Raw genomic sequence first — 23,305 nt, 5'->3', positions numbered from 1 at the left:
GAAAGCAAGGAGCAAGGTCAATACAAGTGGCTGGGTTGAAAGCATAATGGTTGAGGAAGGAATTGTTATTAACAGAGCAGAAACGCAATGAATATACAGCTTACAAATAAGTGTAAGGAGTTTCAGAGACATGTTTGGAGTTTATTTTGCTGTGTAGGCTTTAAAGAAGAGGGAATGTGTCAAAGCAACTAGTAAAGACATTGGTTTGGTCAGCCAGTCTTTCTGATGATGTATATAGATGGGCATGGAAGAAGAAACTGCTGATTAGAAGGTGTGCTGGATAGAAGTGAATTTATGTGGCAAAAAGGAGTAATGAAAATTACTTTATGATGGACTGTGTAGTATAATGTAGGCAGAGATCTGTTATAAAGACGTGCTGAGGACAATGTCCAAAATGAGGTGGATATCTTTGCCAACGTGCCCTGATTGGGACAGTGAGAACTGGTCTAAATCTTTTATTGCACCTTCTTCAGCATTAGTTCAAACTTGCTTAAATTGACTCTGCAATCTTGGTGGTGTTAACAAATTGGTGGGGAAAAGAGAACTTGTAACAAGTTCTTGCGCATGACCTTAAAGGATAATCTTCAATATTTAAGGATAGCATGATTGTTAGCTGAGGTCATAACAAAGTTCTCCCATGACAATGCAATTCATAATATGCCAAGTGCATAAAAGCTCGTTTTCATTTTTCTTTGAAATGTTGGCCACTGATACAAATGGGTCTGCCAGATTACATGAACAAAAATCTTGTTCAGTGTCCTATGACGTATACAAAAAATTCAGGATGCCCCACAGGACTTGTTCTTTACATGGCCTAATGGGGATTTTGGCTTAAGTCCTCCCAGATGGCCCCTGTAAGGCACCAGTGGTGTCTTCTGATTACCCCAGCCAGCTGGAATAGCAAGCAGCTGCACATAAGACGGGTGCAAACAGACTGGCATGGGCTAGACTTTACATACACGTGTAAGTTGAGCCTTTTACCATTTAATTGGGACAAATCACTAAAAATCACATGCAGGCAAGGTATCAGCATAGATGAATAAATGTTCTGCTCATTTCTGAATCATGTATTCCTGAAAGATATGGCTTTCTCTTTTCTTCTTGGTTTACATTACATCTTGGGGATATAGTACCACCTGCAGTCTCATAGAACAAGGCATTTTAGTTTAGTGAATTTTCATCATGGTCTTAGATGCATTGAGCAAAACCATTATTTGCTTTTCTACAGAAATGCTGATAAGTCAAAGGAATTAACTTATTGTATTTCATTATTTACTTAGTGTGTATATAATTTAATATCTATATTTGGAGTATTGTATTCTCTAAAGGAAGCTGGAATTTTCAATGTAATCGTCAACAGTTTTTTTGTGTGCAGAAGCTCTTGAGATGGTAAGAGACATTACAAGCTCATACAGTGAGCTCATGGTAAAGTGTGTAGCTTTAAGGAAATTTTGTTGCAAGGGTGAAATCTTTGGCACTGCTGCTACAATCTTGTATAACTATTTACTACCAGTACAGTAGCTGTACAACTTAATAGCCCTAAAATGGTACGCTGGGCATACAAGCTTTGAAGTTCTGAGATGATTCACGGTGCTGTACTTATTTTATGGCTTCATGAACCGAGGAGATAAACATTTTGGCACGGATTTTTTTTTATTTCAAAGCCACAGAAGTTGCTATTTTCTTAAGATATTGTTTTCCTATTTGACCTTCTAAATGGCTCTGTTTGTTAAATTAGGAACAGTGTGTAAAGAGGCCAACAATAGCCACAATTTTACACTGCACTTCAGTGACAGCAAACCTTGGAAAAAAGAAAAAAAAAAAGTCAACTTGCAGTGGAAGGAAAGAAGTCTTACACAAGAGTGGTGTGTGTTAATAACCCTTTAGGTGCAGGACAGTTTACAGAGCTTCTAACTCTAGTGATCCTCCTGGCAATAATTTCCATTTAGCTTAAAAAAAATGAATGGCTTGCAATTCCTATAATAATTTTTAATAAAACTTCCAAAATATCTGCTTTATAGTCTCTTCTCCTTTGACTAATGGGCTTGCTGTGGAGATTTGTAAAATGTTATTTAAAAAATTATGCCTCTGCTCATCTGTTTAATCTGTTGAAGTGATACTCTAACTGCTCCCTTGACTTCATAGGGGAAAAAAAGAGGAAGCAAATAGGTCTGTAAGCAAAAGAGAAATGCTAACAAGCATCTGGATCTTACTTTGTGGCTGGTTTTTGCTAATTTAATTTTTGTGAAGTTTCAATTCATTACCATGAACGTAAGAGATAAGAATCAATCCTTATAGCGAAATAAGGTAATCGCTTACCATTTGAATTTGAACATCAGACTGAGGTATCATGCAATAGCATGATTATGCAGGGCAGTAGAATTAAAATTGTTGAATATGAAATAAAAGCTTTTCATTCTTGTGTTTTCTTAGTCTGGGAAGCATCTTTATTCTTTCATGTCTACATTGTGTAAAACCAAACAAACTCCCCTTTCTGTCCTCCTCCCGAGCTTCTGGATGCTGTATGAGACAAACGCACTCTTGCAAGTAGCTTTTATTTTTATTATCTACAGGATTGTCTTTTCGTGCTTTTGAGGCACAGTGAGGTGTATTTCCTCCTGTAGAGAAATTTAAATGAGAGAAAAGGAGGAGACCATGTGACACAATGGTTTGCCAGTGAGAGACTGAGAGGAAGACATTGATTCTAAAGGACAGGGAGATATCTGACAGAGTTATGCGCATCGGGAGCTTGTGTCAGACAGGGAAAAGCCAAAGCCAAGAAAGAACAGTTCAGCAGAAGTGCTTGGAAAGGAACATAAACCTTGGCTGCAGGTACCTACGGGAACAAAGATGCAGGCAGTGCTTTCACTAGTTGAAGACTGGAAGAAAATTACAGCAGGAGAAAAAAGGATCAGGGTCTGAATAACAACTGTGATACTGGAAAATTAAGAGGTATCCAAATACAATGGTTTTCAAACCCTAGGGAATCCCTAGAGTCAGGGGTATAGAAGTGGAGATAAAAGCATCAGGACTAGGGTTAGCAAGCTGACCAGCATCAAGGAGACTCCAACTGGGAGGAAATGTAGAGAGACCATGCAAGATGACCAGAGGAAGAAGATACTGGGAATCAGTCAGATGAGCCAACAGCTCAGCAGCTTGGTCCTGGGCTTCTTACTCATTCCTAGGGCTCCTGCTGGAGGACAGTAATTTGTTCAGGGGTACTTTGAAGCGGAGTGGTCTGGCTGTTGTCTGTTCCCACTGCCACAGAAAGAGCCTTGGGATGTTGTGTACTAGCTATCCCTGTCCCATTTCCTCTTCCAAGCCATAGTCTTTGAGCTTCACACCCCACTCTTTCCCCAGGAGTTTCCTGGCAGTGGCGATTACAAGAATATATTCAAACTGGGTCACTTCATTTGCATAAATTTTCAATCGAGGGAAACAGAATTAGGAAAGGAAAAGTAGTTTGAGAACCACTTTGAATCTTTAAAAAATGTTTCAGTGAGCTCAGAAGTATATCATTGAAGGTTTTGTAACACATATCTTGCAATATTTCATATTTTTTTTGTTTACTTTTACTAGATTTTTTTACAAACTCCAAAAGCTAATTCTGTAGTTTTACAGATTTTATTTCTTTGTCCAGAAGAAGAAAGAGATTCTGAAGAATAAGTCAGGTGTTGATGCTGTTATGCGAGTGCATCTGCTTGTATCCCTTTTAGTAATATTCTGTGGCCACAATTAAAAGCTCTACTTCATATGTGAGGTGATATTTCATTCAAAAGCATGATAAATGTCAGTAATACTTTCTAATATTACAAAAATCCAATGTTAGAGTAATTCATAGAGAGTGCTACATTGTTCTCTCATTCACAGATGTAATTACTTTGCGTAGAGAAGTGACTGCCAAAAGCTATTGAATCAAGCATGTTATCCAACCTTCTAGCTTCCTTGAGTTTAGGAAAGCTGTAATAAGATACGAGTTTATAAACAAATATGGAATGAAAGTGACTGTCTTTTACTTATGTTGCATAACTGTAGTTGTTCTCTGTGCACAGGACCAAAAAAATGTCTGTGGCCTTTCTTTTAAGTAAATGAGTTTCTATTGAGATGAAGGTGAGTGTGTGTAACATGCTGTGAAATTTTTTTTTTCCCAGATAATGTGTGCTTCATATATTTAGAAAAAAAGGAAATATAGCTAACAACATTCTTCATAACATTTGTCCAATAAATCAATAATGGTTGGAGCCCCAGTATCTCTTTTAAAATGCTATAATATTTGTTTTCTTAGAGATGTCTTATCTCCCTTCTTTGTTTGTGGAAGTGAATAGTTTATAAAACACTACAGGCACCCAAAGCCATCTATTTATTAGCTCAGCACAATAATTGTATTCTACTCTGGGTCATTTTCTTAAAACCAGCCTTCGTTAGAGTGGTGAATGCCAAATACACCTCTCCATCTAAATATCCCTGAACGGATTATGTGCTGTAATTCAAATTTAAATCTGAAGACAAACTTAGCCTGTAAATCTCTGTTTCTACAAGTATGCACATATCCAAATATGTTTATTAAGATCATGGAACTACTCCACATATGTGAACTTCCTTATGTACACAGTGGCTTTAAAATCAAGACCCAAAGTGCTATTGCAAGGCTGGCTGTTCAGAACCTTCCAGTTTAAGAAATATTTGAATTCCAAAATTTTGAATTTTGGGACTTGCCAACAAGCTGTCTCAAAGAACAAATATCTGCAGTACCCAAAATTGACTTCATGTAAGTAATCTTGTTTACCTGTTTGTCTTATACTGGCAGATAAGAAATAACACCCAACAGGTAAGAAGGAGCTAACATTCTTTTAACAAGAACTGCTTACATATTGGAGTTCATTGGGCATTCAGAAACATACAAGTTCATTTGATAATAAATGTTTGAAGTTGAAATTCTATTGGCCTTGGCAAACAAAGAGGCAAAAATGAGCATCTATGGTAATAATTTTTGTATTTTTAGCAAAAACTTAAGGAAATTAAATACTTAAACTGTAATTCATTTCTAAAAGAAGTGTTCCTTTTATAAAAACATTTCCTGCTATTTTTCTTTAGCTGATAAGTAATTTACACTCTTGGATGAACATATCTATCTTAGAGACTTCAGCTATGCTGAACCCTGGAGCTTTCCAAGAAACGCTTGTTAATTTCCACTCTAAGTAAACAGTAAGTAATGATCCTTCCTGATTTATTTATTTCTTATAATAATTTACGAAAAGAATATGCGATTGTTGGAAAGCACTGATGCGATATGTATGTGCATGCACACATAGCCATTGTTCCCTGTTCACATAATTCACATAAATTGGCCCTTTTTACTTGATGTTTAATAACTTCAGCCTAATTCTTTTAGTTTCTCTCCAGTACTACAGCTCTGAGCACAATCAGCTGTAATTCCAGTTTAGAGGTTATTTTAATATCATCTGTATTAGTTTTCTGTTCAAGTGAGTCATTCACTAAAATCTCACATCGGATAAATAGGAGGTTTTAAGATACATAGAAATAATTAGGAAAGATTTATTACAGACTTCTTCTGGATAGGCTCTTACCCTGTCTGTATGCTGCAATAGTGCATTATATGACACATCTGTTACGCAACTCATTTATTTTCTTTTATTATCTCTCCAGGAAATGAACTGTGTGTGTGTCGAGTGTGTTGTTTTGTCTGCGTGCTAGTTGTGGACTGCTGCAGATTTAAGCTAGTGAAAGCAAGTTTAAGCATATCCCACAGTGGAATGGGGAATGAGAAATCTGCGATTGCCTTGTTCCTCTGGGAGTTTGTTCTCGGCTACAAGTGCCCGTAAGAAAATATTGCCTTCCCTCTTCCTTATGGAAAGTTTTGTTCCTTCTAAGAAACATAGCTGTCCACCACAGTCCTCAGCAGGGAGATGGAGATAAATTATTTATTGCCGCAGTTAGCCTCTGGGTCTAGACCTAAAGCTTCTTAAGCCTCTTGAAAAGAGGTGTTCTGGAAACAGGAGGAAGGAATCAAGATCTTGTCTTTGACTCAGTGTCCTGCTCCCTTTCCGCACCTGAGAGGGGCACTGCTCAGCATGTCGGGGGTACCCAGAGATTCTCCCAGGTATCTGGTATTCCTTGTGAGTAGGCTGACCTCAGAAAAAAGAAAATGCACGTTGGCAGAAATGTCAGTGACGGCAGTGATTTTTGTCTCTGCAGCTTGAGATTTTTGGTTTGGAGTTTTTTCAGTTAATCCAGTACAAAGTCATGAGATGCAGAATCAGAGCTAATACACAGACAAGGGGAAAAGTATCGTTCAAAATCTCACTTAGGCTCTAGACAAAATGTGTTCCCTGTCAAATTACATTCTGGAGTGTTTGAGGCGATTGAGAAAATTAAAATTCAAGAAATCTTATTTTACTTGATTCACAAAGATAGGCAATGTGGCATACTAGGTTAATTAGAAATTTTCCAGAGAATATTAAATCTTATCAATAGCCTAATAATGAAGCATCTTCTGCAACAGCTGCTGTCCCTCAGAAAACATGGATGCAAATAAAGGAGTGGCTATACAGACTTCTGGCAAGTGAGCCAAGTGTTTACTAAAACACTGAACAGTCTCTAACTCGGTATGTTCATTGTATTAGAAACTACTGACCAGCATAAAGCTAAAATTGTCATATTGCCATACTAATATAAATGAATATAGTAGTATTGCTTGTCTGACCTATTTGAGAAATCTCCTTTGATTGATACAAAGGTAGTATGTCTTATGAGTTTCACATTTGTAGGACGTACTTTGTGGGATTGTAGTTTCATAAGTATTTCTTCCAGTTGCAGCACCAGCTAGAGTGGTTCCTACCTTTGTGCTTCCCACTGCATTGGGACAGCTGTGCAATTAGGATTGATCTGGGTTAAAAATAAACCTTTTGTGTGTGTGGTTTGGGTTGCCTATAACTTGTGTGAGCTCCCCAGTCCAGTTCACTGCAAAATAATTGAGCCAGTTGTAATGGGAGGGTGACAGTATACTGGGAATGAACAAGCAAGTATTAATATAAGCGTGCTGGAAAGAAATGTTTCTGTATCTGTACTGTCAATAGTAACATACAGCTCTAACTCAAGCCTTTTTCGAATTTAATTTCTCTTTATTTCCACTTCAACACAGAGGTCTTTTCCCATCTCTCCTGTACAAAAGGCAAGAATCTTACTGGCACCATTTACAGCCTTTATCCTGTTTGCTGAAGTAGATGTTGTATAGCTTCTACTTTGCATATTTCTGCTTGATCTGTAATATGTTCTGTAATGCTCTGCCAGAGCTGCGAGGGGCTGGAGAGTCAAAGGGAAGGGGAAACATGGTAATTTCCCCCTCACCCAAGACGCATCCTAGTTCATACAAGGTCTTCAGTTCGCATCCATCCCTGGGGTACAAGAAACTTTTCTTCCCAGAAGGCAAAGACTGGTTGTTCACTTACCCGTGCTATTTGGAAGACAGATGAACCCTAGGGCTTTCTTTTTGCTGAGTTACCTTGTGGTTGGTTGCCCATTCTAGTGCATATTTTTCGGAAGTTGTTCTCCTGTCTTTGTCTTCCAGGAAGGCAGCAAATTATTCTGGAAGTTCTTTGGGCTAAGTTTGCACTGTACAGGTAGTAGTGACCCGAAGCATGTGGCAGAATTTTTGGAATCAGCAGTTGGTTTTTATTCTTCTTCTGCAGGGCGGGATTTTGCAAGGTCTGTGGAAAAGGAAAGCACTAGTGTATTTTATTCAGCGATGCTAGAATTAACCACTGGTATTAATTGGTTAATGTGTCACACATTTTAAAAGCAGTGTACATAGGCAGGTTCTCAGCTGACAGAGAAGAGATGCCCATGACAACGTAGCATATTTATCAATGCTACTTGTGATTTCATCCCCCCCCCCCAACTTGGTATTCATATAAACAGAGTTATGGAGAATCATTGACTCTGATATGATTACCAAATGCATTTCCCCCCCTCCCCCCCCCCAAGTATACACATAGAGTTATATTCTTTTACACTGGGCCTTTGGGGGAGAATGTTGCTTTACCAGTGGGAAACACTAATTTTGCTTCTGGCTGTGCCAATGCCTCCCTGTGTTAGTTTTGTTTAACTCTCTTATAATGTGCCACAGTGTATCCATCCCTAAATTCCTATCTCAGGACTTTATCTGCTGCATGGGAAAGCTGTGAAGCATGCTAAATATCCCTGTTGTGAAACAAAAAAACCCCAAATTGAAGATTCTTGGCCTACAGGTATAAATAGGGATTAAACCAGCTTTTTTTTAATATTATGCTCATTATGCTCCTGTTTCATGCCTCACCTGTAAGCCTTTATTCCCGAAAATGTGGCTTATATCTTGCAGAAGTTTTATATGCTGTTTTATCTAGGTGTTAGACAAAGCTATCCTGAAAAGTGATCTTTGATACCACTAAGTATGTTTAAGGAAAAATTAATTATAACTAAGCCTGAAATAATGTAGTATGTTAAATTATGTAGTTTATTTGAAATCAGTTATGTTTCTCAGCTCTCTTTCTTCTTTGATTTTGTACCTTGTTCTACTCTATACTTTTTTTTTTTTTTTTTTAATGCGGCCACTTCTAATCAAGTGTTTGAGAAAGATCCTGACATTCGAATGAGACACTGCCAGGCACCATAAATACATTTCCCTTACTGTCTTATTTCAGCAGACTGTTCAGTCAGTGTGCTCTTTTCTTTAAACTCCAGATGAGGTTTTTTGTACCTTCTTTATCAGTAGTTGGGTTTCTGAGAGATTTTGGTAAAACTCCATCACTGCAGTCTGATGAATTCAGATCTGCTCTTCTTCAGCTGACAGTCAATAATTGTTACCAGCTTTCCTAGGAGATATTTTATTTACAAGTAATCTTGTGGAGTAACTTTTAAGTGGTGATTTCAAGTAGGTGGGAGACAGAGGTATTAGCCTGTCAAACTGCTCTGAAAAAATTCAATAATGGGATGTCAGAAGTAGTTCAATATAACGCCAATGAGCTGTTTTCCCCCTTCCTAATAAGCTGCCAGCTTGGCACTGTGTCTCTCGGCTTCCAAGTCTCTGAGCAGATTGATAACACTTGATGTTTATAGGGGTAGGACTTTACTTAAGTGTGTTTGTAGATGCTTATAAACACATGTGAGCTGTAGAAGTATATAACAAGAACCCAAGAACCTTCTGGATATCATCAAATGTGGGCAACATCATTTAGGTAGCAATTAAATGATCTTTGTTGCCTCAGGGCTCCTACACCAAACACAGTAGTTCTGCCTCTGAGGACAGGAGCCTTCAGCCTGAAAAAGTCCTCTATATATGAGCCAAATTGTGCCTTGAGGGTTGGTATGGTGATGCTATTCATAAAACGGTCTCATAGTCTGTCTGAACTGTGTGAAGTGGCTCTATTTCCTGATGCAATCTAAAGGTTTTATTCTCATCCATGAGGAGTTCTGTCAAACTCACGTTCTGTCTGCAGGTAAAAGAAAAAAGAAAAACAAACTAATCCAATTTTCTCTCTAAATGAGAAAGATGAAAACTACTATTTCTTTCCCTGTTTGAAAAAAATATCAAATTATAATTCCAGCTGAACTTGCTGAATTTTAAATTACACATTTTTCTTCTAAACTTTAATTTCTGCTGTTGTAGTTATTAGAAGATATTGCTGTGATTTTTTTAATGTAACAGAATTCCATGCAACTTTCCAGTCCTGACAAAGGATGACAAATAGGGTTTATAGGTTCACTTACTTTGGATGAGCTTGTACACTGTTCCAAAGCTTTTCCAGATGTCTCCATCAGAGCTGTGCAAATAATTAATTTCTTTGTTTTGTGGCAGATCCAAACAATAAAAAAGAATCATTTCCACTTAATACAAAATTACATTTTTTGACATTTTTGCTTTTTTTTCAGGTGAAATGAAACATTTTATTCAATATGAAAGAATAGAGTTCATTAAGATTTCAAATATTTTAGTCACCTGTTTAAAGTGAAGTGAAGACAATTTTGGAAAAAAAAGGGTCCTAGATTTCCTAGAAGTTTTGGTACCTTTCACAAAGCTGAATAGGAATGGGCGGCTGGTGGAGTGCTGAAAACTCAGATGAGGTAGCTGAGAGGGATACTCTGTTCTCCCTGATAGAAGCCAGCCTGATTTTATTTGTTTATTTTCATTTTGTGTGAACCCTGACATGTTCTCCAGGGTGTTTTAAACTCATCAACCTGGCACTTTCCAATGTAAAATGCTCTGTCAGGTGCTTCCAACCAGCTCTGGCTTCAGCATATGTCTTAGCGAGCAGTACAGGAGCTTGAGTACAAGGTGGTTGTTCTCCAGGTGCAACACCCGTGTTTTGTACGCACACCTGAGCCTGGTCCGTGGAACATGCAACAGTTTCCTAAGGTTACCTGAGGCTTTGCAGTGCGGAAATGTGCCTTGGATCTGTTACCCATTGAAGGAGAGTGTGCAAGAAAAGGGGCTTAAGTGAATGATGTGTTTTCTGGAAACATGCTGTTTGCTAACTCACTAGGTTTCCCCGGACAAGAAAATTAATATAAATGGCCAGCTGCATTCCAGTGTCTTGCTTCCCCTGTAATGTATTCCTTTGCTCTGTCATATGATGACACTCCTACACAGCCGTTAAAATGCTCTTGTTGTTGTAGTGGTTAAAGGAAATTGCTGCAATTAATTTTGCTGTCTTTCTTCTCTTTGATGTGTCATTACAATTTCTTGGATAATTTTTCAGAGATTGGGTTCTGTTCAAAACCAGTCATGTAGGGGTGAAAAGAATAGGAGGGAAAATAAACATTTGAGCCTTATTTATATATGCTTGTGTTTCTGTTTTGGTGTAGGTACCAGTCAATGTAATGAACATGAAACAATACGTATACATACATAGTTTCCGTTACTCACACACAAGTGCAATAGACAGAAATAAGACTTACCCAAAAGTGAACAATCTGAAGAAATAAAATGGATGCAGGTGCCTTTGTCAAACTAGTTTTATTTCCTAATGACTATAAAGAATGACCAGACCATGAACTCTGAGGTTATGCTTCATTTCTTGGGTACAGCACATTATGTTCTGAGCAATTTCTATTTGTAGTCTCGAAGCAGTTTTAATCTTCCTGTTCACTACAGACTTGACAGTTTTTCCCTCTTTTCCTTGGGTTGCAAAATAATCCTCCTTCCTGTTAGTTCCAGATGCTGCTGCAATGAATGTTAATTGGTTCAGTGGTGAGTACAGTAAATCCTGGGATGGCATAGATGGTGAAGCAGAAAGCCTAGTGCTTTGTTCACTAGATTTTATGAATGAAGAAGGGTAGAGGGTAGCCCTCCCAAGTTCATCCCGTGAAAGTCATTGTAGTCAAAAAAAGTGTTAAATTCAAAAGGGACATTTCTCAAGCTTCCAGGCATGGGTGGAGATATAAATTGAAATGGTGAAACTTTAATTCTTAAAGACTTAAACAAAATTATTGAAAATAATCGAAAGTATAAACCCAGGATTTTAGGGACATTCAGAAAGAATAGGGTTAATAATAATTAATTTCAGCTTCTGATTTCTTCAATAAAAAAATAACGTCAGTTTAGAAGTGTGGCTGAAGCTGATCATTGTTTGTGTTACCTTGCAAAGGTAATTTTATCTCTTTTCCAAAACGTTCTTGCTTGTGTTATGATGACCTTCAGGTCTTTCATGTAGCTCTCATACTTAATGGAACAAAAGAGATGAAAAATGGAACAATGGAGATATTTTTATACTCTATTTGTGGCAAAAATGAGGTGCAGAGATGAAGTGTGCTGCCTGCGGTAGAGTAGGTCTCCAGGCTCACTTTAACCGAGTTTTGTTCGCTTGCCACCCCCATCCTGCCACCCATACGGCCGTTAGACCGTGCAACATATCTGCGTTGCCTTTGTTGACCCTGAGGTTTTTCAGAGCCCTCTTCCTCTAGCAAGGTCCGTCTCCCAGGGCCACGGCGGACGTCGGGCGTGTGATGCTGCCTGAGCCAGGGGGAGCGGGGCTGCAGAGCCCCGCACAGAACATCGCCCGCCGTGCTGCTCTCGCTGAGTCTGCTAAAGTGCTGCCCAATCCAACGTGCCTTTGCCAACTCAAGTGCTTATGAAATCAGCAAAAGGATGTAGTAAAAGCATGTAGGTGCACTCTGTAAAAGAGGAAAGCAACTGGGAAGTCTCACAGGTTGATCTTTGGTTTTAGAATTCTCCCCTGGTAAGTGTGTATTGAAGTGATCACTGGAAACCTCACAGAGGCATGCTGGGGTAGTTTAAAAAAAGCTGTGAAAGGCTCTACTTCGGTCTGCTTCCTCCTCCTCCTCCTGCTTAAAAACTGTGATTGCTTAAAGAGATTGCTTCAAGAATGATTGCTTAAAGAGACCTTTTGCCTCAAGTGATTTTTCTTGACAGCCACAAAACCATCACTTATTTACACACAATTTGGGTTGTGACTGGAGCACAGCCTGGAACTTCAGTGAGGAGGTCAAACAAATGCTGAGAAACCTCATGCTCTCTTGAATGCAGCTGAACATACAAAAAAACCCCCAAGCCATGCTCGACATGACCTCAAGTCTCAGGACAGGTTTACACAATACGTAAACCATCCGAGGTGGTTGGTGCTCCCTAGCTGCCTGTCGCTCAGCTTTCACGCTCCTCCTTCTTGCCGGGTTATTTCATCAGTTGGCTGAACACTTAAACCAGCAGAACAGACCAGAAGAGTAGCAGCCCTGGTGGAGAGGGGAGGGGGACGAGGGGGAAGAACGAGGTAGAGAGGACAGCTTGTATTTGTGAGTGTGACTTTTGAGTTCGTAAAAGTCCGGCAAGAATGCATAATCAGTACCATGAATGATTTTAGCTGGATCTGCTTTTGATGGAAAACATTTTGCGTAGCAGTGGCCTCTTACAAAAATGACAAATTAAAAAAACCCTCTCAAACCTACTTGCAGTTGGCCAGTTATATAAATATAACGTAATGTAATTAACTGTTGCAGAGACAATAAAGAAAAGATGTATTACTTCATACTGTGTAGTTTAGTCAGCAGCTAATAAATTTTGCATAGTATCCTTCCTCACCTGTGCAGGGAAAGATTCAGATGACACCCTTCCAAACAAAAGCCTTCACATGCAGCTGATGGTCTGTCCCTACGCTTAAAATCACTGGGAAGGGCTGCCGTTGTCCATTCTCAGTATACAGACAATGTCCTGTGCATTTTATTTGCAAGCCTCAACTGCCTGAGAAATAGCAGAGCTCTCAGTGGTAAAACAACCATCAAGTAGCATCTTACTGTTGTCAAAGTTCAGCCTGAGTCTCAGACGTCTGGATTACAGTCCAGGGATGAATAATAATTAACATGCTTTAAATAACTGCTATACAGTGCTGCAGGAATTTGGCGTGTAATAATGAATATCGCTTTTTGTTGATCATTTGAAGTGCTTGCTTTTTGTACAGAAAATATACATATGTCTCCTTTCTTGCTTTATAAAAACAGTATGATAAACTTTCACTAGCTAACTGGCAGGTAGACTTCACTAGCAATAATCTTATATGGTAGTTGTTGTTGTTATAATTATTATTAGTAGTGAGATTTGTTGTTTATTTAATAACTTTCAGAACTGCTTGTTTATAGGGGAAAGCAAGCTTAGGCCTGGGATTTTTTTATATAGGCAGTTACCTTACCTAGATTAGTGAATGTTTTAAAACCAATTAAGAACTAATGCTTGCTTAGTTCCCTGCATCCAGGTTTTCTGCTCACACTTTAAACAATTCCCCTCCCCCCCCCCCCCCAACTCTAACTTGGTAAGTCTTTCTCTCCTCTTTCTCTTTAAGAAAAGTTCAGTTGCTTCTGGGTTTTTCTTTTTTGTTTCTTACCTTTTTACAGATTTGCAAGAAAGAGAGCTTGCACTTGAGTTCAAGGAGACTTCTCCACCCCAAAGATTTTTGTGGCTGAAAAGACTAGAGAGTGTGCTAAGAGCCTGCCACATCTCCATCCTAATCCTGCCTCCTCCTGGATGGGGCACTTAACCTCCCTGTGTTCTGTCTATAAAATACATTTAATAATACTTAATGGCTTTACTTCCCTTTGAAAATGTAAAGTGCTATGTGAGTGCCAATTACTTTTATTATGTTCCCTGATGGAAGGCCTCAACATATTTGTGTTAACTGGTACTGCTAATGCACTTTCTGGAATAATCTTTGCTTAACAAAGTGAAACACTTGCAAAATAAAAACTGTGTTTTAGTCAAGGCAGACACAGTGACACATGCGAGGAAAGTCAGGACATGAAAGCGCTCAGCTTCACTGGGTATGTCTGTGCTGTGTGTCAGCCATAGGCTTGAGCTACAATGCAACCCAGCTTGTGTTCTTTCCAAGCTGCGTCTGCGCCAGGGAGAGCACAGCGAGGAAGAATCGTCGGGCTTTGGACACACGGCCCGACCATCCACCGGCATAAGACAGATCTTCCCAGGCAATCAAATACTGCAGAATAACGTGCTCGGGCTGCTGTTCAGTGAGAATTTGCTGTCCCCAAAACTCACGGGAGCACTCCAAAGCTCGGGGCTGTCTCCGGGGCTGGGTCTTCCCACCACCCCCCGGGCCAGCACGTGGCCCATCTCCCCAGGAGCAGTGCTAGCCAAGCTGGTGCTGGGCCATGGACTTCCAATGCTCCTCTCGGGCAAGACAGCAGTATTTCATAAAAATGCGGCAAGGGTTTGTCAGGAGAAAAGAATGTATGTCTGACCAGTGGCTATTATCTGTCGCTACCCTGAAGTGTTTCCACAGTCCTAAATCCAGATAGTGCTTGGTGCAAAGTATTGACCTCGAGTCAATCAACTTCCACTTGGCTAATTTCTTTACAAGCTCATTTTTGCATAGGATATTTGAAAGAGGACAATATCTATACGATCTGATGTATGCAGGGTACATTCAGTCGTAGTTTAGACTGGTGTCTGAAGAGGGAGATTGGTATCTGAAGAAGGAAGGAGAGATTCCTGCCCTGAATGAGGCATTGGCTATATGGACCAGGAATGGCCTCAGGAGCAGTTTAGTCTCCTCATCCTGAAAAGATATGGACTGGACAGGCCTGAAAAAAAAAATAAAAAAAAAAAAGTATGCACTTTTTGTGTAAGCAGAAGGCATTGTGTTCAAGTAGTGATAACTTTATGCATTCCTGGAAAACAGTTGAAACGGTTCCCATTTATCTGAGAAATGCATTTTGGAATTGTCACAGTGCAGCTTTTAGGTGGAAGCAGAACAGACCAGCTCCTAGAAATGGGATCTGAAATAAAAGCAACAAACGTGACATCCCTGCAGCATCCCACGCCGGGGACAGCATCAGGTGGAGAGTTTGGCTGGGGTGGTACACCCATCAGACTGTAAGACAGGTCTCCTAAGGTGAGCTCAGGGAGGATGGAAACCTCCCGCGGAGGTGAAGGGCAAAAGCTTTCTTGATCTTGACTTTCAGTACAAATACAGAATGTGAAAGCAGGGCCTCATGATCCTTCTGACTTTTTGGGTTTTGCCCAAAACCCCAAACATGCCTAACTCATATTATGTTTATGCTTGTAAATTGTAATTGTTATTTTTCAGAAAGAGGTTTAGAACCATTAGAGCTGAAAATGGTAAATGTGAAATAAAATTTTGAAAAGGAATTAACAGTAATTAAGACCAGATGCTGTTCTTTCTGATCTCATTTCATTTCTAACAGACTGTTTAGGCTTAGAGGAGACAGCGTATAAATTTGGATTGGTGTTCTGCTATATTATAATTATACAGGCAGTGAAAATAGAGAGTTCTGAAAGAGCAGACAAAGTATTTAGAGGCTCTTACAATTGTGCCACTTGCTCTGTGTTTGACTTTCTGACTTTCCTCCCTGGAACTCAGCAAATTCTAGTTAATTTTTTTCTGACCTCACTTACAGAAACAAAAGTAATGTCCCTTAAAAAAAAAATTCAAATAATGAAACTACTTTTTTTTTAGCAGAATATTTGGATTGAAAATATTGGATTTTAGAGATTTTTGATCTTCAGACTTCATAATAGGTCTTGATTTAAAACACTGGAGTTGTGTAAACAATTAAGCCAATATACCCATGTCGTACTTTAAGTGCCCTCAGGAGGGAAAACTTAATAAAGGTTTCTTATAATTTTGGTCTGAAGATCTGTGGAAAGAAGTAGCAATAAGTAGCATTATAGGAATAGCTGTGTGAATACTGAGACTTATGGAAAATAGTGTTTGTGATTCTCTGATGTCCTTATCCTTGGACTCTGGTTTGCCCTGCTGTTGCTGTGTACAGACAAGGCTATAGTCCAGGTGTGAGTTTTAGCCACTTTTTAGCTTTTAGCCATTTCTTAAGTAAGAGGTTTCAGAGCTCAGCCTTAAGGGCTGAAGAGGCTGAGTGATCCACGCACATTCAGACCAAAATGTCGTCTTATGTGGTAGGTAAACGTGTAGAGGTGGTCTCACCTTTCTGCTTGAAGTGGAGATGTCGGGCACCGAGCTCCTGGCCCTAGAGCAAGCACAGATTTTGCATCTTGATCAAACAGTGGTGACTGAGCTATTGGTCCTCCAATGTGCTTCAGGATAGGAGAAACAGGTGCTGCTTCCCCTCTTCCTGGCTGTTTCTTGAGAACAGAACTTGCTGTAGGAATTATTTTTCTGTTTGTCTGTTTTATCTACTTAGATATTTTTGTCTATATAAACCTCTCTTAATTTGGTTGCTTTATTGAATGGTTGCTAGCTATTAGGTTGCAGCACTCACCATTACTTCCCTGCTGTCTTTGCCAACCTAATTAGTGTTTTTTCCAAATGTGGCCTATTACATGACCGTTGCATAGCTGAGATACTGTATTGAGTTGTAAATAACAGCCTTTTTCTGTGGTTGTTGCCACTTTTCAAAACACCGCATTAAGATAGAAAAAAACCAGTGGTTCATCTGTGCGAATTTAAGACACATGATGTGGCAATGTTCTGATTTCCCACAACGTTTTTGTATAATATAGCATCCCAGATTTTTTTCTATGGGAGATATTAGAAAAATTCCTGTTGCTATCAAGTTAAAGGCTTTCCAGACAAGCAGGCAGGACATTTAGGAAAGAGATAAGCTTTGAGTTCAATGGTTAGGCCTACGTTGTTCAGCATATTCATAAGTTAGCTGGAAAAAAAGGCGCGAATAACAGTGATAAAAATGGGGATGACATTAAGTTGACTAAGGTCATGAAGACAAGGGCAGATTGAAAAATGGTGCATAGTCTCACTGCCTCTGAAACTTCCAGTTGAACTGGAAAATGGTCTGAGAAGGACAAGATGAGTTCAAAGGTGAACAGGATAATTCATGTGAGCAATGACTGAGTATACTAAAAATGTTTGGAAAAGAGAAGATTAGCAGTGAGATGATGACCTAGGGAATGATGGTATCTTCCAATAAAATAACTAGATGCATTAAATGAAAGTAAGAGATTTTTCTTCCAGAACAATAGGAGATTATCATTTTCCTAGTGTTAACTCAGAGTGTGAAACTTCTTACTGGAGAGTACTATTTCCAGAGTATATAAAAAATCTGAAGTCGATTAAATGCCTAAATCAGTTCAAAAAGCACCTGGACAAACTTGGAGGAAAAAACGTTAGGGGACGTTAAGCACAAAAAGACCATCTTTGCCTCTGGAAATCCCTGAGCCGCATACCATGGGAGCCTGAGAAAGCTTTCTGTAGAAGCATATGTTTGTCCTGCTGTATGTTTTGCCATAAGCATCTGGTATCAGTTGCTGTTGTAAATGGGATACTTTGGTAGATGGACCTTTGATATTGCTTTTAAAACTTTTTATTGCTTTTGCTTTACTTTCCTTCAAAGCACCTGGAGATAGTCATTCTTTATTGTACAAAGTTGTTTATTGTCTTGCAAAAATTAGCTGAAATTTGTATTTCAAGGTACCATGGTAATTAAGACATACGGTATTAACATATAGGATTACAGCTGGATCAGATGAAAAAAGAAGATTGCCTTATCATTTGTTGTGGGAAGAGGAATAGTCTGGACACCTTGTAGCTCTGTCTTAATATTACTAGAAGCTGCAAAATTATAATAATTAAATGATAGTAAGTATCCACTGGAGGACTTACTGTTGTAGGATTGAATCTGCAATGACACTGGATACTGGGTCTCCGAGAACGTTAATTGCTAGAGAAATTGTTTTTGATGAAATAGAAAGCTACTTAGTAGGTCAAAAGTCTTTGAGGCAAATTATAAGTTTATTAGTTTCAAAATATTTGATTGGTTAATTTTATATATATATATATATTTGTTGTTGATTATTATTTCACAGGACTGCAGGGTTCACAATGTGTGTTACAGTAGCAATAAATTAAAACCATCTGAGCTTTATGTTGTTCCTTACTGCAGCCCAACAATCTTGTCCATAAACCATTTCCCTGTTGCTGTCAGGGGTATATGTTTTACCTAATACTACTTCCAACAGTCCTTGTGTTCTTTCATGGCAACCCTTCCCTTTTTGCAACTGCCCAAACTCCCAGTTTGCAAAGAGATTTGCTAATACCTGTTGCAGATAGTTGCTGCCTTCCTTTTTTAGGATTGTCATACAGTTTTGGATTCCCAAGTCTAATGTCACCTCTAGAGAGTCATGCTTGCCAAGACAGGGCTTTTTATAGATTTTCCTCCATGGACCCACTGCTGCTTCAGCGTGTCTTATTGTATGGAAGAGAGACATTTTTATCATATTGTCACTGATGTGGCACATAGTGCTGTTTTATATTAGAAAGGATAATCAGCTTAATTTGAACATTATTGTTTTGTGTTCTACACGTAACATAAATTTATTTGTCACCTACTCTTAGCTGAGCACTCAGAAGACCTTTCTGGCTTTTCAGAAGTTCAGATTTCCATGTTTATACAAGAGTTTGTGGAACAGTTATTGTGTTCTGTCTCGGCAATCACTCAAACATACTGTTAATTTATCTGTTTATGAAAAAAGGATGGTCCAGCCATGGCTTTTATTCTGTAAGTGTCTTTCTCCTGCCAAGCACATGATATATGAATAGCTTAATGGCAGTCTAGGTCTTGTAGGTTTTGGCCACACAAGGATTTTGGTATGTCTTATAAGGTCATGCAATTGTTCAGTCTGGTGTATGGCATCAGATGTAGGTCATATCCATAAGCTGCAATTCATTAATTAATTTATTAACAGTGTAGGTTTTTATCTTTCCTTAAAGCACAGTAACCAAAAAATTTAAAATTCAAAAATACTTCTTTCAAAACTTGCCAGCATTAAAAGAACCCTGATATTTGAGAATGCAGTGCACATCTACACATAATTTCAGTGACATTAAAATGCAGCATGATCTGAGTGATGAAGTGACTAATGGTTTATTCATCATTTAATATAACCTTCTGTAACATTTCTCTGAATTAGTTTGCTTGAACAAGAGTATGTCTTAAAAATAATAATTAAAACTTGATTAATGTTTCTAATGATAGCAAATGCATGGAAACTTAGTATGTTGCTTAGAAAATAACTACTTCTGTTGTTAACAATGGCCCCTCATTTGTAGTCTGACTTGGAGCAGGTTTAGCTTCCAGCATGGGCTTCTGTATGTTATGCCATTACCTTTTGCAATGCTGTTCTCTTTTTCTTTAGATATTTACCCATTGAAGTCCTTTAGCACCTTTAGCTTCACAAAGAGTAACTAAATTCCTCTTATTCCTCACTAGAGGGCATGTTTTTCAATGCTTTATTCATGTTGATGTTTCTTTATCATTCTGTCCAACTTCTCATCCCACTTGAAGACTAGTTACCAGATTCAGGTAACACAGAGGTAATTTAACTTCCTTACTCTCTAAGTTTCCCTGGCTTTTTATAAAGTTCATTGTCTTTATTAGATGTAACTTCCCACTGGAAGCTCAAACTGGGCTGATTTGTCTCCATCATTTCCAAGTCCTCTTCATAGCTGCTACTGTTTCCATCCTGTATATAAGCTTAATGTTCTTGGTTTTAAACGTATGTCTGTATTTTTTATGATTAAGCTAGTGAGTGATTATATTGCTTACACTATCAACCTGCTTTTTGCATTATTTTCCACATGCCATCGTGACATCTGAATCATGATTTCTGTTTTTTCCATGTCACCATTAAAAAAATTGTCTAAGGTAAAGAAGTAAATGGTATGGCATTCCTCTAGGAACACTTCAGTTCAGGTCAGGTCATTACCCTTTTGCCATTACATACTGAGATGTGTCATTGAAAATATTTTAATTCAGGTAATCTGTTGCATGTTTTTACAAAGTCAAATGTCTCATAGAAGTCTGTTTCGTCAAAACTATTATTTTTCCAACTAAACTTATAATGTCGCTTAAAAAGCCATCAAGGTAATTTGATCAGGTTTTTTTATGAATTACAGTTGATGTGGATTATTATATTAAAAACTTTTAAACCTGCATTAATCAGAGTTTCTGTTAGCTGTTTTGTTATAGAACCCAAAGTAGATGTCAGGATGACAGATCATTTAATGCTTTAAACTATGGACTCACAGTCAGTTTTCTTTTTCATCCTAGTTTTTTGAAACTTCCTTAGCTTCACTGAAATCAGAGTTAATATTCCGTACCAATAATACTGTTGGCCAATCCTTTGAGGACTCTGTAATGCAAAGTACTCATGTTTAGGTACTTTAAAAGATGTAGCATTCTTGGGCAGTATATATCTATTCTCAGAGCAGGCTGACAAAATATCCCTCCTCTACAAAAGTAGTGAGCTAATATATTAGGTTTCTTTTCTTCTTTCTCTTTAGTTTTTGTGCAGATTACTTAGCTTCAGTGCAATCTGAAATTTCATATGTGGGGATGGGGAAAAATAGAGCTACTAAAAAGATAGGACTTAAAAGGTGTTTGAGAACAGGTGTAATAAAAATAGAGACCAAGACGGTGTGAAAAAAGCAAAGCATTTTGGCATCCAGAATATTGTAGAATAAGCAGAGTTTTACAGAAAAGTGAATTGCCACAGTTGTAACAAGCTCAGTTTTTCTGCAACAATCGAAGCAATCTGCTGCGGAATAGTGTGTAGCCACGTGAAATGATGGCAATATAACTGACTTAAAATGCACCGATTGCAAACTTCAGACACCGCATGGGGACTTGGGTCCCTGTGTTGCTGTGGTACTCTTCAAGCATGGATAAAACCACTATATTATTATGTGCTGTCATACTAAGGCAATACTTAATAGGAAACATGGTGTTTGTTGCTTGTTCTCCATATATAGAAAGCAGTTTCTTTCCGCCAATTTCATTCTTGAGTGCTGTAATCAATGCTTTGTAGTTAAGAATGTTGCTCTTAAGCTTCAGCTTTATTGTTTCAGGCTGTCTGGTGACTCAGGCAAATGCCATTCCATCAGTCTGTGACATCTGAAAGTCAGTTTTGCATTTGCTAATAAAGGAAGAATGCAGGAAAAGAAAACGTTTGGTTTTATTTTTTTAATAGTAGTAACCACTTTCATAAAAATAGCAGGTACTACAACTGTCTAAATTCACTCCTAGTGATTCATAGATGAGTTGTTTTATTTCAGACATGTCAAAGCTGTTTCCTTTTTTTGTGGTTCTTTATGAGTAGACTGATTACCTCTCTCAGATGTTTTCATTAAAAATAATTATATCAACAACTGTTTTGCAGAACATAACAATATTTTCTAAGTTATTGTGAACTATATTTTGTTCCTTCTCTTCCTCTTTGTTATTTGAAAAATATATTTCATAGCACAACACTTAACTTTAAAAATATATGCCCTTTTTATTTTTTCCTTTTTTTTCAAGACAGTACTCAAGAGTATGTCAGGTGTATTCCTCGAAACTGACTCAGAATATACCTCTAGTGAGGACACAACACAGAAGCAAAATCACTGCCATTTATTGGGCTGGTGAGGTAGTTTACCCTGTAATTTGTAGTCTGAAGACCAATATGAATCAAATACAATTGAAAAAATAAAAAAAAGGAAAGTTGAGTAATGTGTTTCACTCATAACACTGAGTAAAAGATAAATAAGATCTGTTTTAAGGGAACTTCTACACAATTCACTTTAGCAAGTTCATGCTAATTTTAAAGAATAAACTACGCTAGGATCTAATAAATTGTATTATGCAATCTCCCCTTTGCTTATATCTTTGGATTGAAAGTAACGTTCATGAAAAGTGAGAATCTCAAATAGAGAATTATACAACCTGTTCCATGAAATGCACACAGGAATGACCACTGTCATTATGCTTTCATATCTACCTTCATCATTATTCTTTCATATTCATATTTTAGTATTGCTATAAGCAACCTCTTCATTTTGCATTCATTGTTTCTAGCGTTGTTTAAATATGGAGTAGGAGAGGTGACCTCCTTCCTGCAGGTGCTATAGTCCAATGGAAATATAAGCAAGCAGTTCATCACCGAATTCTGATTGCGTAGTGATCAGCATTTGCTCCCCAGTTTATTCGAAATGCTGTATTGTGTCCTCTTCCACAGAGATACAGCACTTGCAGTATGGTGAATCGTTCACGAGTCTGTAAAACAGCATTCCACCAGGAAACACGGCCTGGGGTTAGCTGATCAGAGCTATCCTTTCATTTTATAGGAGGCACTTTTCCAATTTCCCTCCGTCATGCCACAGGCAGCAAGGCGCTGGAGCAGACGGCGGCGGCCCCTTTCTGCCGCGTGCGCCCGGCCACTACAGCAGGCGTGGGGATGGAGATGCTCGCCTGACTCTCGCCCTGCTCTTGGGGCAGGGGATGGGCAGTACACAACCAGGGGGCCAGAAAGTGCTGACAGTTCTGTAGGGTGGAGCCACGGCGGACCTACGAATAGACAAAACTCAGCCCAAAATGTAGAGAGAACCAATGTCTGGTTTATTGCTTTTTCTTTTTGCTTATCCAGCTCCAATGCACTTTTTAACCTGACTCTCTGAATAATGTTGTTCCGCTTACAAGACTGGGGTGGTTTTACTCTCTCCTATTTATTCTTTCAGGATTTGTGGATTTAACACTCCATGATCAGGTCCATCTACTGGAATGTGCCTGGTTAGAGATACTGATGATTGGCTTAGTCTGGCGCTCCATGGAACACCCAGGAAAGCTTTTATTTGCACCCAACCTATTATTGGACAGGTCAGTCTGCATGTTGCTGTGAGTTGCTGAAATTAATTTATTTCTACTGCAATGAGATTCATTTTTAGCTCCTAGTCATCTCGCTGATACTACCATTTGACAGTACTTCATAAGTTAGAGCAGGACTATAGTAGGTGAGACTGGA

The 23,305-nt window shown here is 38.5% G+C and overlaps 1 protein-coding gene across 1 annotated transcript in view; it reads left to right on the top strand.

Annotated features, from left to right (window-relative positions):
* Positions 1-23,305, top strand: part of ESR1 (estrogen receptor 1) — a 115,886-nt gene that overhangs the window by 65,588 nt on the left and 26,993 nt on the right. Inside the window, exon 5 of the mRNA XM_049801290.1 lies at positions 23,022-23,160. Within this exon, the coding sequence (XP_049657247.1) occupies positions 23,022-23,160 (139 nt within the window). The remainder of the gene's footprint in view (positions 1-23,021; positions 23,161-23,305) is intronic.

The sequence above is a fragment of the Accipiter gentilis genome, chromosome 5 (genome assembly GCF_929443795.1).
Source record: "Accipiter gentilis chromosome 5, bAccGen1.1, whole genome shotgun sequence".
Taxonomy (NCBI): domain Eukaryota; kingdom Metazoa; phylum Chordata; class Aves; order Accipitriformes; family Accipitridae; genus Astur; species Astur gentilis.
This window is presented reverse-complemented; position numbering and strand designations above follow the sequence as displayed.